General features: G+C 39.3%; 1 protein-coding gene across 1 annotated transcript in view; it reads left to right on the top strand.

Moving 5' to 3' along the window:
* Thsd7b (thrombospondin type 1 domain containing 7B) overlaps window positions 1-13,714 on the top strand; it is an 834,275-nt gene that overhangs the window by 310,219 nt on the left and 510,342 nt on the right. Inside the window, exon 5 of the mRNA XM_028773130.1 lies at window positions 13,124-13,293. Coding sequence (XP_028628963.1) covers window positions 13,124-13,293 — 170 coding nt within the window. The remainder of the gene's footprint in view (window positions 1-13,123; window positions 13,294-13,714) is intronic.

Genomic DNA, 13,714 nt, shown 5'->3' with positions numbered 1-13,714 from the left:
TGTGTGTGTGTGTCATACTGTTTACGACATTCCTTAACAGCAAACTAGGTAGGTTCAAACTGGGATAACTATGTACCCAAAGTAAGGTTCTTTAGGGATCATCATTCATTGATATTTAATGTCTAGAAATAGAGAACTGCAGATTAGTCTGAAGACATGCTGGCCCTCTAATTCTGTTGTTTCAACACAAGCCTGAGTTTGGCTTTTATTTAAAAATAAAACAAAACAAAACCTTTACAAATGATCAATTGGCTGGAAATGAGCTTCTTGGAGGAATTACTGAAGTACCAACCAGCATTGCCGGCTGAGAGTGATGTGTTAACTAATGTTTCTCCTTGGTTATGAGCAGGAAAACAAATGCACAACAGCAGAGAAATCAGCATCAGCCACTCTTCCTGTTTATCTGAGTTCTGGGCTGTGGCTTCTACCACAGGAAAGATACAGCACACAACATAAAGGCTGTGCATCTCCTTTTGTTTCTCATTTGACACTGGTGATTAAAATTTATTGTGAGCAATGAAAATGAAAACAAAAATCTATTAAGGAACACAAATGCCCCTATCTCCATCCCAGAATTCATGAGTGTCCACATACATCAAAGAATTTAATTCACTCCATTTATTTTCGTAGCAAGAAAATTCATAGTTCTGTGCATTTTCACAGTTTTAATTAAACCCCCACATTGTGATCTGGCTTTACCCTTCCTTTGCCTTTTCTGTAAAAACCATGTTTTATCATTAAATAAATAGAGTTCTCATTATGTGCCAATCCCAGGGTTAAATGTAGGGAGACTTCATAGAGCATGATAGACACATGCCCCTCCCTTTATGGGCACAGACTTTTGTTACATGAAAAACCAAACAAATAAAAATATGTAAAATTTCTTTCTAGTGCATGAGTTGTTAAAAAAATATAATACTAATATTAGGTGAAGAGAGAAACTTCTGGAATCCTGTGATGGGCTTGGTCAGCACCACTTACAAAATTAAATAGAGAAATTAGTAGAGAAATTTTACTTAAACAAGGTCTATTTGTGTTGGGTATATTATTTAAGGAACGTGAATAATTAACCACTTTTAGGAAATAGGGGACAAATTCTCCAAGGAAAGCAGGTGGTGATGGGGAAGAGATTTAGTTCCTGCAAACACCTATTTTTCCCCAGCATAGTGCTGAGGATGCCTCAGCAGCTAGGCTTCATTGACTCACAACAGTTGTGACCAGTGTATGTCAGTGCTTTGAGCACCACTGTGTGGAAAGAAGCCTAACCAAACAGTTTAAAGGTGCTGTTAACTCAGGAATACTGGAGAAGTATGTGTGTTAGCCACAGGGAGGTTTAGAAGTGCCCAATCATTGAGCTAGTCAAGGCATATCAAAATTAGCTGGCGTGTGTGTGTGTGTGTGTGTGCATGCGAGCATTTCATTCATGAATCCAGAGCTCTTGGATGGGTACAGAAGAATCATGTGCACCCTGCCAGGAGCCTAAAGCAAATTAAATATTCATCGCTACAGCGTATTTTACAAATAAATAAAATAAATATACTTTATAAAAATAAAAAAAATAAAGGTGCTGCTGAGAATAGAACATGTTAGAAGTTGTGTAACTTAATTTTAAATGAGATACGAATTAGTCCTGTTGTGCTTATAAGGACACACTTTAGAACCAAGAGTTAGTGCTGCACACACTTGCTTCACCTCAGGGCTGTGCTTTTAACACAGACTCAAGGATGGCCCAAGCCACACTCTTCTCCATCCTCACACAGTCTATAAGCAGATGTGTACTCTTTTCCCCAGCTCCAGGATAGCATTAAACACATTAACTGAGGGTGACAAGTGTGGGAAGGAGATGAATCTCCTTTTCACCTGTGATCTTGAGTTCTGTGGTATTCTTCTCTACCGTTGTGTATCATTTTTGGTCCTCAGACACTAAAAGACATGCAATGTATAAAACTGCCTATGGCCTTGTTTATTTATTTATTTTGTCCCTGAGTCACAGTGAATGTCCTAAGAATTAGATACACATATCAATGCTTTCAAACATTGAGCAAGATGAGGCAGCCTTGTATTCTGAGAAATCCTGATAAAGCTAAGGGCAAGGGCCTATCATGCATTAAGTTTCTCATGTCAAAGAAGAAGGACAGACAACATTTGGTCATAGCTGTGACCCATTCTAGTGAACAAACTTGTAATGATCACAGGAGGATGTTGAGGAAGAGTCATTTGCGATACATCTTTGTTAGAAATGACACCTCCCGCCAGCAACTTCTATCACTCCTGGGTGGGAGACAAATTTTCATATGAAAATGACTGTTCCTCCTCTTATATAATCATTTAAAGTTTGAGACTGATTAGCAGGCAGCTTTGTGACATGGTGACAGTGAGCAATGCTGAGTAAATCTCTTAAAAAGTTTCAAGGCAATAGCTGCATGGCTAACAGTGCCACATAGACTATGGAACATTACCACAGAGAAATGTCAATTTATTAAATGTGGTTTTAATACCTTGGCCTGGCACAGGATAGATAGGTTCTGTACAACTACCTTGCCTTCTCACTGCTGGTATGTGTGAATTTATCCTTATTAATGAGTAGGTTAGAAACCTTTGGCAAAAGTCTGTCTGTGCAAACTCATGCTGAGAGGCATTTCCAGGCTCCCACTTTCCCTTTTGATTTGGTCATTACATGGCTCTAGAGATCAGCTCAGATATCCCTAACATCTCATTGAAGCATTGAGCTCAATTTTAGATTTTTCTAGATAAAATTCTTTCTTCCTTGTGTAAACTCTGGAGACTAGAATTTCGAGGATGACTGTTGAACACTGCCAGAATGTTAGGAAAAGTGTGGGTAAAACCCAGCCTGGCTGTTTTTTTCTTTGCCCTATGGCAAAATAAGGAAGTACTTTAGGGGCTATTTCTCTTCAAAATCTGCTTTACTCTCTCATGAAGTTAATCAGAAAGGAGGAGACAGAAAACAATGACTTGTTCATCCAGTGAATATTACAGAACATGTTCTTACAAAAAGAATAGTACGTACACATTGTCTATGATTGCTTAGCAGTGATGTTCTCACGTGTGAACCCACACATGGGAGGGTGGACTGCCTCGATCCCTCCCTATCTCCCTTTTCCCCCCCTCCCTCTGTTTCTCCCTTTCTTTCTTCTGTCCTTTTCCCTCTCTCTCTCCCCCCCTCCATCCCTCCCCCTCTTTCTTCCTACCTTCTCCCTTTTCCCCCCCTCCCTCTGTTTCTCCCTTTCTTACTTCTGTCCTTTTCCCTCTCTCTCTCCCTCCTTCCATCCCTCCCTCTGTTTCTTCCTACCTTCTGTTCTTTTTCTCCTCCCTCCTTCCATTTATTTCCTTTCTTCTTTCCTTACAAGAGTGTATAGAAGAGTGTTTGACTCATATTCAACGCTCACTAATCACTGGGTGAATGGATGCCTGCTCAAGTGCCAGAAAGATCCCAACAATATTTTGCATGCATGTGGTATTGTATGCATATGGTTATCATATAATGTGAGTGAAGCATAGGAAGGTGGTTTCGTAAAAGGAATCTGAAATTAGCTCAATGAAGATGATCAGGTAGGAACTACCGCAGACAGGGATGATTGCAGAGAGCCCGTGTAGTCTCAGATGGTCTCCTCTGATGTTACCTCCGATTTTCTGGATTAAAAAGCTTCTGTTTTTCATTGGCTATAACCATTACCTCAGATAGGTTTAAGAGTGAGATCACAGTCTGGATTTGTTCACAACTTGGCTTCTAACACACATTACCAATTGCACCTTTTAAATCTTCTCCCATCGATTTCTCTCAGTACACCCAACACCCCACCCATAATACAAGCTCGATAAAGAGTTGTCGGATAGATTAATGGATCTTTTAAGGAGGCATTGTTTCAGTTGCTTAAATTAAACAAATTTCTGCAGCAATTGAGAAGTAAAGGAGCCATAGTGTGGCTAGAAGCCTGGCACACTATGGAGACTCTGTTTCAGAAACAGAACAAGTTTTCTAAGAATTTGAAATTATTTCCTCGGGACATTGGCACCTTTTTTATTGGATCTATCTATTACTGGTGAATGTGGTTTCATGAGTCCTCCTGGACAGAAGATCTGTTCCCCAGTTAGTGTAAGGAAGTTAACGTACTGTTAAGTGCTGTGCATAACGAGAGAAGTCTATTAATAATACATATGTGGAGTTTGGCTAGCAAAGCCATCTGCTGCAGAGCAGAGAGCCTTGCAATTCAGAGTAGCTTTCCATAATCAATAGCCCACTCTATCCAATAAAAAATTACTAGAGCATAAAATGTATAAAGGCTTGACCAGTTCTCTTATGTTGATGGTCTGTTCAGGAAAAGGAAAGACAAGTTAATTCTTTTCCAAGTGCATTTACAACTTTCAAAGGACAACAGACATTATCATAAATTAGTCACGCTGCAGAGCACTGATTTTTAATATACGCACAAATTTAATTTGAATACCTTTCGCTAGAGTTTCAATTCCAGGAGTGTTTGCAAATCTATATGTGCTCAATCAAAACATGACCGTTAACTAATGCAATTATTCTATCAATCTGTCATCATTAAATCACTTAAGATTCTATCCCATGTTCTTGGCTTCATATCTCAGCCATTTGAAGAGGGAGAGAGGAAGCCCATGCTTTAAGCAGCCTCGAGCCTTATGAAAGTGTCAAAGCTTAGATTTGAAAGGCCAAAGGCTGCAGCAGAGTTGGTGTCTTGAAACTCTTAGAATTCCATTATGACACATTGATATGATGAGAATCTTTAAGGAATCATTGCTGAGTGCTTCTTCTATAATGTTGGCTTTGTTCATTTAGGAGAGCTATACTTGTTGCCCAGAACATGGGAATTTTAAACTTCTCCTTCATTTGTCTCTCAAAAAAAGGAAATAGGCTTAGTTATAGAATTCTGTGAGTTGGACATTACTGAGAAAGCCAAGCTGGCTGAGTTGTTTAATTCTAGGACATCAAGTTGCCCTATCCTAGCCTAGACTTTTTTTTAAATATTTTTTGTATGATAAATATATTTCTACACTTAAAAGATTGGTCTTTGAGTTAACGTTAATATCTTTTACAATAGTTAATACGTTTATTCTTTGAAATTTACCCAATACATATTGATGCTACCATCCATCCTGCCTCTCTCAAAGTCCCCCCAGCTACCATCCATCCTGCCTCTCTCAAAGTCCCCCATCACCAGTTTCCTCATCCTCCTCTTTCTCAACTTCGTGTTCATTTTTATTGCTCTTTTTAGGATATATTCTTCCTTTTAATTAGGAGTTTGCACATGTATGTGTATTCGCATGTGTTCTACGAGTGCAGGTGCTTGGGGAGGCCAGATGAGGGTGTCGGATTTCTAGGAGCTGTAGCTACAGGTGACTGTGATCTGCCTGACTGCGGTCCTGGGAACTGAACTTGGGTTTTCTGCAAAAGTAGCAAGTGCTCTTAACCACTGCATTGGCTCTCCAGCTCTATAATGTTATTGATTTTATTTTTATTGTTGTTGCTGTTGATGATTTTATTGCACTGTCATTTAGGCTGCATGTAGCACCTGAGAATGATAGAATCTCATATCTTGGTATTTAAATCTGACGCATATGTACAGATTGACCATCAGTGGATAACAGCCTTTAAGCATGAGTTCATGGATTCAGAAACTAGATTCTAGGATGTAGACGGAAAGGAAAGGGCTGAGTTGCTCAGTTATAATGCCTACTCATGTCTAGCTCCCTGGTATCTGGAATTTTAACATCTTCTTGAGCTCTATCCTCTGAGTCTTCAATGCCAAGGAGTTTAACAATTTATATTTGGGCAAGGAAGAAATGCAGCAATCATTTGTCATTCTTCCTTTTCTACTCCATCCTGTGCTTAATCTATTAGTTGTTTCCATCTTCAAAGGGCATCTAGGATGCAATTTCTTTGCTCTGTGTTTAGCAGGATTACTGCAGTCTGGTTACCCTAGGCTTACCAAGATTTCTCTCTTACCATTCCTTTCACCTTTACCTGCAATCTTCATTGTCCTCCTGGGCAATCCTTTTAATAAATTACTTCATCTTGTTCCATCCTCCCAATTTTTATAATTTCCTATTGCCTTTGGGAAACTATCACCTTTATACTAGCCTGAAAGATTCTCTATGTAGTTTGGTTATGAGTCTTTGACCTTTGTCTCTCCCACTATACTGACCTCTGTATATTTGGGGGACTAAATATTTTCCTAGCTTGACTTTTGAACATGAATATGCTCACTGACATGCTAGAACATCAATGTCTATCTGGTCTTCTGCTCGCTACCCTTTTCACTCAGGACTCAGATCTTCCTTGATGAGGCTCTGTGTCCATCTCTCTTTTCTGCTGGTATGATGCCATGCCAGATTCCAAAACCCAATGGAACACAGACATCTTCCCTGGGTTTTGGAAACTGTTACCTTCCCTGTTGTCTAAAATCACTCATAGCAGTCATGGAGGTGGTCAGAATGTCATTCCTGAGGAAAGGGAGGATGAACACACTATTCCTGATGGAGGCAGCTTACAGGCAGTTTCTGGCTTCAATCTCAGCTGACCTTACTGTCTTCACCCAGTTCTGCTTTAAGAGTTGTAGTCCTTGGATATAATCCATATTTATAATCCTAACATTCCACTCCTTGGGAGTGTGTGGAATTTTTAGGGTGACTGGGTGTGTATTCATTAACTAAATGCAGAGACCCCATAGTTGTTTCCTCAGAAGAGGATGGTTGATTTACACAAAAAGAACTGAAAAGGGAACAAAGTGAAGAAGTGGATTTCAAGGATTTCTTGAAAAAGTCACTCACTCACCTTATAGGAACTTGACTTTGGAAACTCTTAGTGATGATATGAATTTTCACAATTAGAATAAATGGTGCCGGTCTAACTGGTAGTCTGTATGTAGAAGAGTGAAAATGGATTCCTATTTATCACCTTCACAAAGCTCAAATCCAAGAGGACCAAGAAACTCAACATAAATTCAAATACACTAAATCTAATAGAAGAGAAAGTGGGGAAGAGCCTCAAACTCACTGGCACAGGGGAAAATTTCCTGAACAAAACACCAATGGTTCAGATTCTAAGATCAACAATTGATAAATGGGACCTTATGAAACTGAAAAGCTGCTGTAAGGCAAAAGATACTGTCAATAGGTTAAGTCGACAACCTACAGATTAGGAAAATATCTTCACTAACCCTCCATCCAATAGAGGGCTAATATCCAAAATATATAATGAACTCAAGATGTTAGCCTCCAAAAAAACAAATAATCTGATTTTAAAATGGGGTACAGAGATAAACAGAGAATTCAAAACAGAAGAATCTTGAATGGTTGCGAAGCACTTAAGGAAATGTTCAAATTCCTTAGTCATCAGGGAAATGCAAATCAAAAGGAGCCTGAGATTACACCTGACACCAATCAGAATGGCTAAGATATAAATCTCAGGTGACAGCAAATGCTGGTAAGGACCTGGAGAAAGAGGAACACTCTTCCATTGCTGGTAGGATTGCAGGCTGGTACAACCACTCTGGAAATCAATCTGGCTGTTTCTCAGAAAATTGGAAATAGTTCTACCTGAAGACCAAGAGATATCATTCTTGGGCACATACTCAAAAGGTGCCCCACCATACCACAAGGACACATGTTCCACTATGTTCATAGCAGCCTTATTTGTAATAGACAGAAGCTGGGAATAACCCAGCTGCCCATCAACCAAAGAATGGCTACAGAAAATGTGGTTTATTTACACAATGGAATGATATTCAGCTATTAAAAATGAGGACTTCGTGAATTTTGTAAGAAATGGATGAAACTAGAAAATCTTCTGCTTGGTTTTTATTTCCTCCTCCATGTCATTATCTTTCCTCTATCCAAAATGCTGAAATTTAACCCTGTGAAATTATGAGAGTGTAATTACAAAATAACTCATTGACAGGGATTCTAAGCCATGTTTCTGTGTGACTAGAAGGATTATCCTGATAGTGAGACATGCTATTGTATAAGCATAGGATACAAGGACCAATGAAGGATATTTGTGTTTTAGCTCCAGAAATAACCCCTCCAACCAGTACTAGTACATCCTGGTTCTTGGAATAACCAGGCAAGCAAATCACCTGTTGTGTATTGCTATTCTATTTATTTTTACCAGAGGAAGCTTTGTGGTCGTCCCATTCACTACCACATCAGATTCAAATGCACTTGATTCTGAATTCTACTATTACCACTTACTGTGTGCCATTGGAGACATTAGTTTCATGCCCATTTTCTTATATGTAATAGTAAATAATGTTTCCTTATAGGATTATTGAGAATATAAGTTGAAGCATTGTGTCTTCACTCACTAAGTCAAAGCCTGCCATAGAATAAGCAGCAAAAAATGTTGGATACCATTTTGCACTACTTAAAGTATGTATTTTGACACCCTAACAGTAATGCCATGTTTATTCTTTACAACCAGTCAGGAAAAAGCAAATTAATGCCAGAGTAGGGGGCATGGAAATTCTTTCACTTCTTTTCTTTGGTATTCATCTACACTACTGGAAGCATTTCCACAACCACTTTCAGAAGGTTGCTTCCCCTGAGGACATAGGACTCTAGTTTCTAAGACTCCATATTCCTCTCCTGAGCAGGAGGGCAAAATGAGGATGTATTGGAAAACTCTAGAGCTGGAGACAGAGATTTTCAAAGAAGCCTGGTCTTTGACACAGACTCAGTCATTAAAGGGAATGTCTCAGGCTGAAGAGCCAGCCTTTGCCAAGGCCTTTCGCCACAAGCACTTCTGAGGAAGTAAGAGTATCATTTAGCTGAGCGTACTCCTTTGATTTCTTATTCTATCAGATCTCAGAGACACGCTCTCTCAGGTTGAGGAGGTTCAGAGCACTGTGTTTTCATGGCTGCTGGGTGATTTGTGACTAAACATCGCTGAGGCTTTTGGAAAACAGGAAGTGAAAGAGATGAGTGAAGTGTGAAGTGACCCACATTTAAACAGGAGCACAAGCTCTTTCCTGGGATGCTTTCTTCTTTGCCTCTTGCTGCATTGGTATTTTCTCAGGGATAGAAAACAATTGTGGTTGTCATAAAGGCCCCATCTTTCTTTAGAGATTTAGAGGTTCCCCCCCCCCAGGAACAGAAGTTGGGCCATCCCAGTTTACAAACTACCAACAGTGATTTTGTTTCTTTATGTACACTCCTTAGTCATTAAGCTTTCCTTTTTCATTTTCCTTCCTAATGACTTCTAAAATCTATCATCACTAATTATTACAAGGCTGTGAAAGTAACTGAAAAGGCAGTTTGTATAAGATAACCCCTTTCCAGTTTGACTTGCAATGCTGATGAAATTTCCCATGCTCTTCTTGACACCTTGTTGGCTGAAATGAGAATGTGGCATTAAAAAAATATCTAATCTAGAACATTTTAAAATTTAAAAATGTTTAAAATTTTTCTTCGATAATCTTAATTATGTATACAATGAAACTTGACTATATCCACCTCATACTTTCCTTCCTTGAGGCCTTCCCAACACAGATCCCTCAACATTCCATGTTCTGTCTTTCTTTTTCTTTTTTTTTCTTTTTTTTAAAGATTTATTCATTTATTTTATGTATATGAGTACACTGTAGCTGTCTTCAGACACACCAGAAGAGGGCACCGGATTCCATTACAGATGGTTGTGAGCCACCATGTGGTTGCTGGGAATTGAACTCAGGACTTCTGGAAGACCAGTTGGTGCTCTTAACCACTGAGCCATCTCTCCAGCCCTGTCTTTCTTTTTCTTAAATAAACCTTATCGAAGTCCAAATAATGTTCTCTGTAGCCTATGGTTGTGCAACCAACCACTGGCAAATAGCACACTACAGTGGCCACAGATTTGATGAAAGGTAACACTCCCTTTCTCAGTAGCCATCAACCTCTGACAACTCCTCAGCTTGGAGTGGAGTCTTGTGAGCCTCTTCCTGACCTATGGTTGAATTTTAACTATTTGTGCAACAGATATGTCATGTCTAAGGAAAGCACTCCTCCCCAGTCTCTGGCTCTAACATTCTTTCCACCCTGTAGTCTTCATTTTTTTTTTGAATTGTAAGGTTAAATTGGTTGATACAGATGTTCCATCTGTGACCAAACACTCAGTCTCTTATCCTGACTACTTTGACTAGTCTTTGTGTTTACCACTCTCTATTTTAAAATAAGCTTCTACCATCAGCAGCAGAAATCTATGGTTATAAACACAAACATTTACAAGGCAGCTTGACAACATAAACACCTAATAAAACAACAGTAGATATGCCCTAGGGCCCATGAACTCCTGAGTCATGGGTTAGTGACCAGCTTTATAGTACCAGGCATGAATTCCCTCCAGCGAAGTAGATTTCAAATCAAATCAGAGAGTTGGTTGGATACCTTCACAACAGTCATACAACTATTGGCACAGAGGGCACATCTTGTCTGGCAGCATGATGTTGAAGCATATAGGGTACAGTGATAGGTAAGCTGTAATATATGACTATTGATAAAACCTATGAAATCCTCATGAATAAATGTTTGTGTGTGTGTACATGCAATTGTGTGTGTGTGTGTGCGTGTGTGTGTGTGTGTCAGGAACGGACAAAGACACAGAGAAGGATATAAGGAGACAGGCAGAATAGGAATGTAGATCAGTTGGTAAAATGCTTGACTATCATGTAGGAAGCCCTAGGTTCAGTCACCATTATTGAATAAAACAGGTGTGCTGTTATAGACCTTTATTGGAATATTCTGGAAGTTAAGAGGATCAGAAGTTCCAGGCTATCTTTGGCTACATAACAAGTGAGTTCAAAACAAATCTGGAATTCTTGCCCCCGTCTCAAGTTAAAAAAGAACACACACACACACACACACACACACACACACACACACACACACACACGTGAAGTGGAGAAAAGAATAGAAAGAATGTTAACTTTTATTATATGTCAAGTTCACTGTTTGTTGTGATTATCTGCATCTTATAAATGGGGAGATAGAGTTCAACCTTATGAAGCTGAAGGACTAGTAAGTAGCAAGGCTCCTATTTAGGTCAGAGTGGTAAGATTCTTAAGTAGGCATGGTCTATACCACCATCTATACTAAACTTTTTGTTTGCCTGTCTTACTAGCTGCAAGTCAGCTTTAACAGCTATCCCCTTATTATACAGAGAGACTTCTTTAAAAGTCAAGAAAGGAGAGTGCCTGAAGGAGAAGAGTTGAGTAACATCCAGTCCTGCAGTCAGCCACCAACCTCTCTGTACTTTGTCATAGAACAGAGTGACCTGTGTCCCACAATTAACAGCCAAGTCCTTCACTTACGCACCCAGACATAAAAGAGTAAGAAATTGGGAATGGGTTGCTTTATAGCTATTCCTTTGAAGGAGTTCTGCCTCATGATACGGGGAGACTTGACTTTCTCTCAATTTTTCTGTTGTCTGTAAATTAGAAGAATCTTGTTGTGTTCACCTGAAAGGAAGATGACTTGACCTTGAGACCCCAAATTCCTTCTTTGTCAAAAATCACTACCCTGATGTGTACATAGCACAGATGTTTGTATATGGTGTCAAGTGGTATCTATGTGTCCATGTAAAATTGTGTGTATATGACTGCATGTGTGTGTACACACACATGTGGAGGCCAGTGAATGATAGCAGGTATTTTCCTTAATTCTTCTTCACCTTGTTTTCAAGTCAAAGTCCTACACTAATTCTGAAGCTCACATATCCATCTAGACTGGATGGCCAGAAAGCTCCAGGAATCCTCATTTCTCCAAACCTGGGTTTCTCACATGAGAGCTGGCTATCTGAACTCAGGTCCTCACACGTGCATAGATGAACCTGCTCCCCAGCAGTCCCTTGTTCACACATCTTTATGTCCGGGGAAATCAAGTGGAAGTACAGTAATAAGGATGAGGGAGAGAAAGGAAGTTTCAATACTCCCGGATGGAGCATCTTCATACCTGCATCATCATCTCTACAGTGAGCTACTTAAAGAGGAATGCTTCTAGGTGTTCAAGCTTTTCAGAATGATGACATTCACTTCGAGGAGTTTGATAATTATCAAGATTTTTTAGATATTTTCATATTTGCTGCTTGATTTTCAATTTCACTCTCACTTCTAAAATAAGCATGGTCTTAGTGACATGTGATAATTATTACATTTTACTTTATTATAAGCAGTCACATAGCTGAGAAATCTTTCCTCACATCTGAGAATGTTCTCAGGGTTTCTTTGTTATTCTAGAAAGATGATGAGTCTGAGGGGATGTGTGAGGATGTGGTGGGTTATATTGATGACTTGGGCTTGAGGAACTTTGTAATGACCCACACAAGGAAAGAATGTCTGAAGATGTTAATCCATGTGTGAATTTTGACAGTTTTTTTCTGTAAATTGTACATAAACTCTATTGTATTTTACTACTTTAGCTTTATCTTCTTTAAAGTGTTTCTTAAACAATTAATTATACGCCAGGAAGACACATCTCTAAGTCAGTTTAAATAACTTCATGCCACTTGTGTTAAAAAATATTTGTTGACTGAACATAGTGACAGATACAGTGTTAACACATTTTAATAAACATGTAACACACATTTTAATGCAATCATCTTAATTGCTTTATCTCAGTGTCAAGGTGTTAAATGGAAAGAAAATGGTTTCTACACTGTGATTGAGATATTAGTGTCTATTTGAAAAGAGAAATATCTGCAAGCATATACATTACTCTCCTAATTGAAAAAGAAAGCTAACTTACACACAGGTATCTGGAAATGTATCTAATAGCTCTCAATGACAAATTCTGCTGTCATTTGTGAGCCTTGTGTTTCCAGATCCTTCCTCTAATTCTTCTCTCTCCTTCACTTTATGCTGGGACATATCCATCGCTTGCCTTACTTTCTTTCCTTTGGTCTGGTCACTGAGTACTGTCTGTTGTCACAGTGTACAATTATGCCTTTCTGTAGGAAATAACAGAGATTTAGTGATGCAAAGCCAGGAAGATTCATTCTCCACCATGAGAAAGAGATTTTCCTACACCTTTGATATCATTGCCTGTTTTCTTCGGAGTTGAATATTTTCCTTATGGCCTCTTCTTCTTTTAAAAAAATCAAACTGAACAGGTATTCCTGGAGAACCTCTGAATGGAAGGAATGCCAAGTCTCTCTTCTTCTGGAACAACAGGACCCACTTTGGCATGAGACTGGACCAATCTGTGGTGGTGGGATCCAGACCCGGGAGGTGTACTGTGCCCAGAGCCTACCAGCAACCATCATATCAAGGACAAAGGAAGGTAGGCAGCCAGCTCCTGGAAGAGGGTACTGCTGGCTGGAAGGAGAGCCCACCCAAGTACCAGTCCTAGTATTTTTCTTACCTTGGAAAGAACTATTCCTTTATTCTTTGAAATTTGTATACATTTTATTTCTATTGTATCCATTCACTAAGACCTTCCTTCAACTTCCCCTAGTACCTCCACTACATCACTCTCCCAACTTCATGTACTGCTTTTTGGATAATAGCGCTTTAAGTTCAGCTAGTGCTTCCCATGTGCACATACAGTATGGAACCAACCACTGGAGCATGGACAACCCTCCAGTAGCCAAAGGAGAGTGACTTTTTTTCCTTTGTTTCACTCAGCAAACATCAACTATTGATAGCTCCTGGATAAGGGTGGAGTCTTAGTGTCCCCTCCCCTATTTGTGCTAGAACTTTGA

The sequence above is a fragment of the Grammomys surdaster genome, unplaced genomic scaffold (genome assembly GCF_004785775.1).
Source record: "Grammomys surdaster isolate TR1022 unplaced genomic scaffold, NIH_TR_1.0 221, whole genome shotgun sequence".
NCBI classification, from domain to species: Eukaryota; Metazoa; Chordata; class Mammalia; order Rodentia; family Muridae; genus Grammomys; species Grammomys surdaster.
The sequence above is the reverse complement of the archived record's forward strand: the minus strand, read 5'-3'. Positions and strand labels throughout refer to the sequence as shown.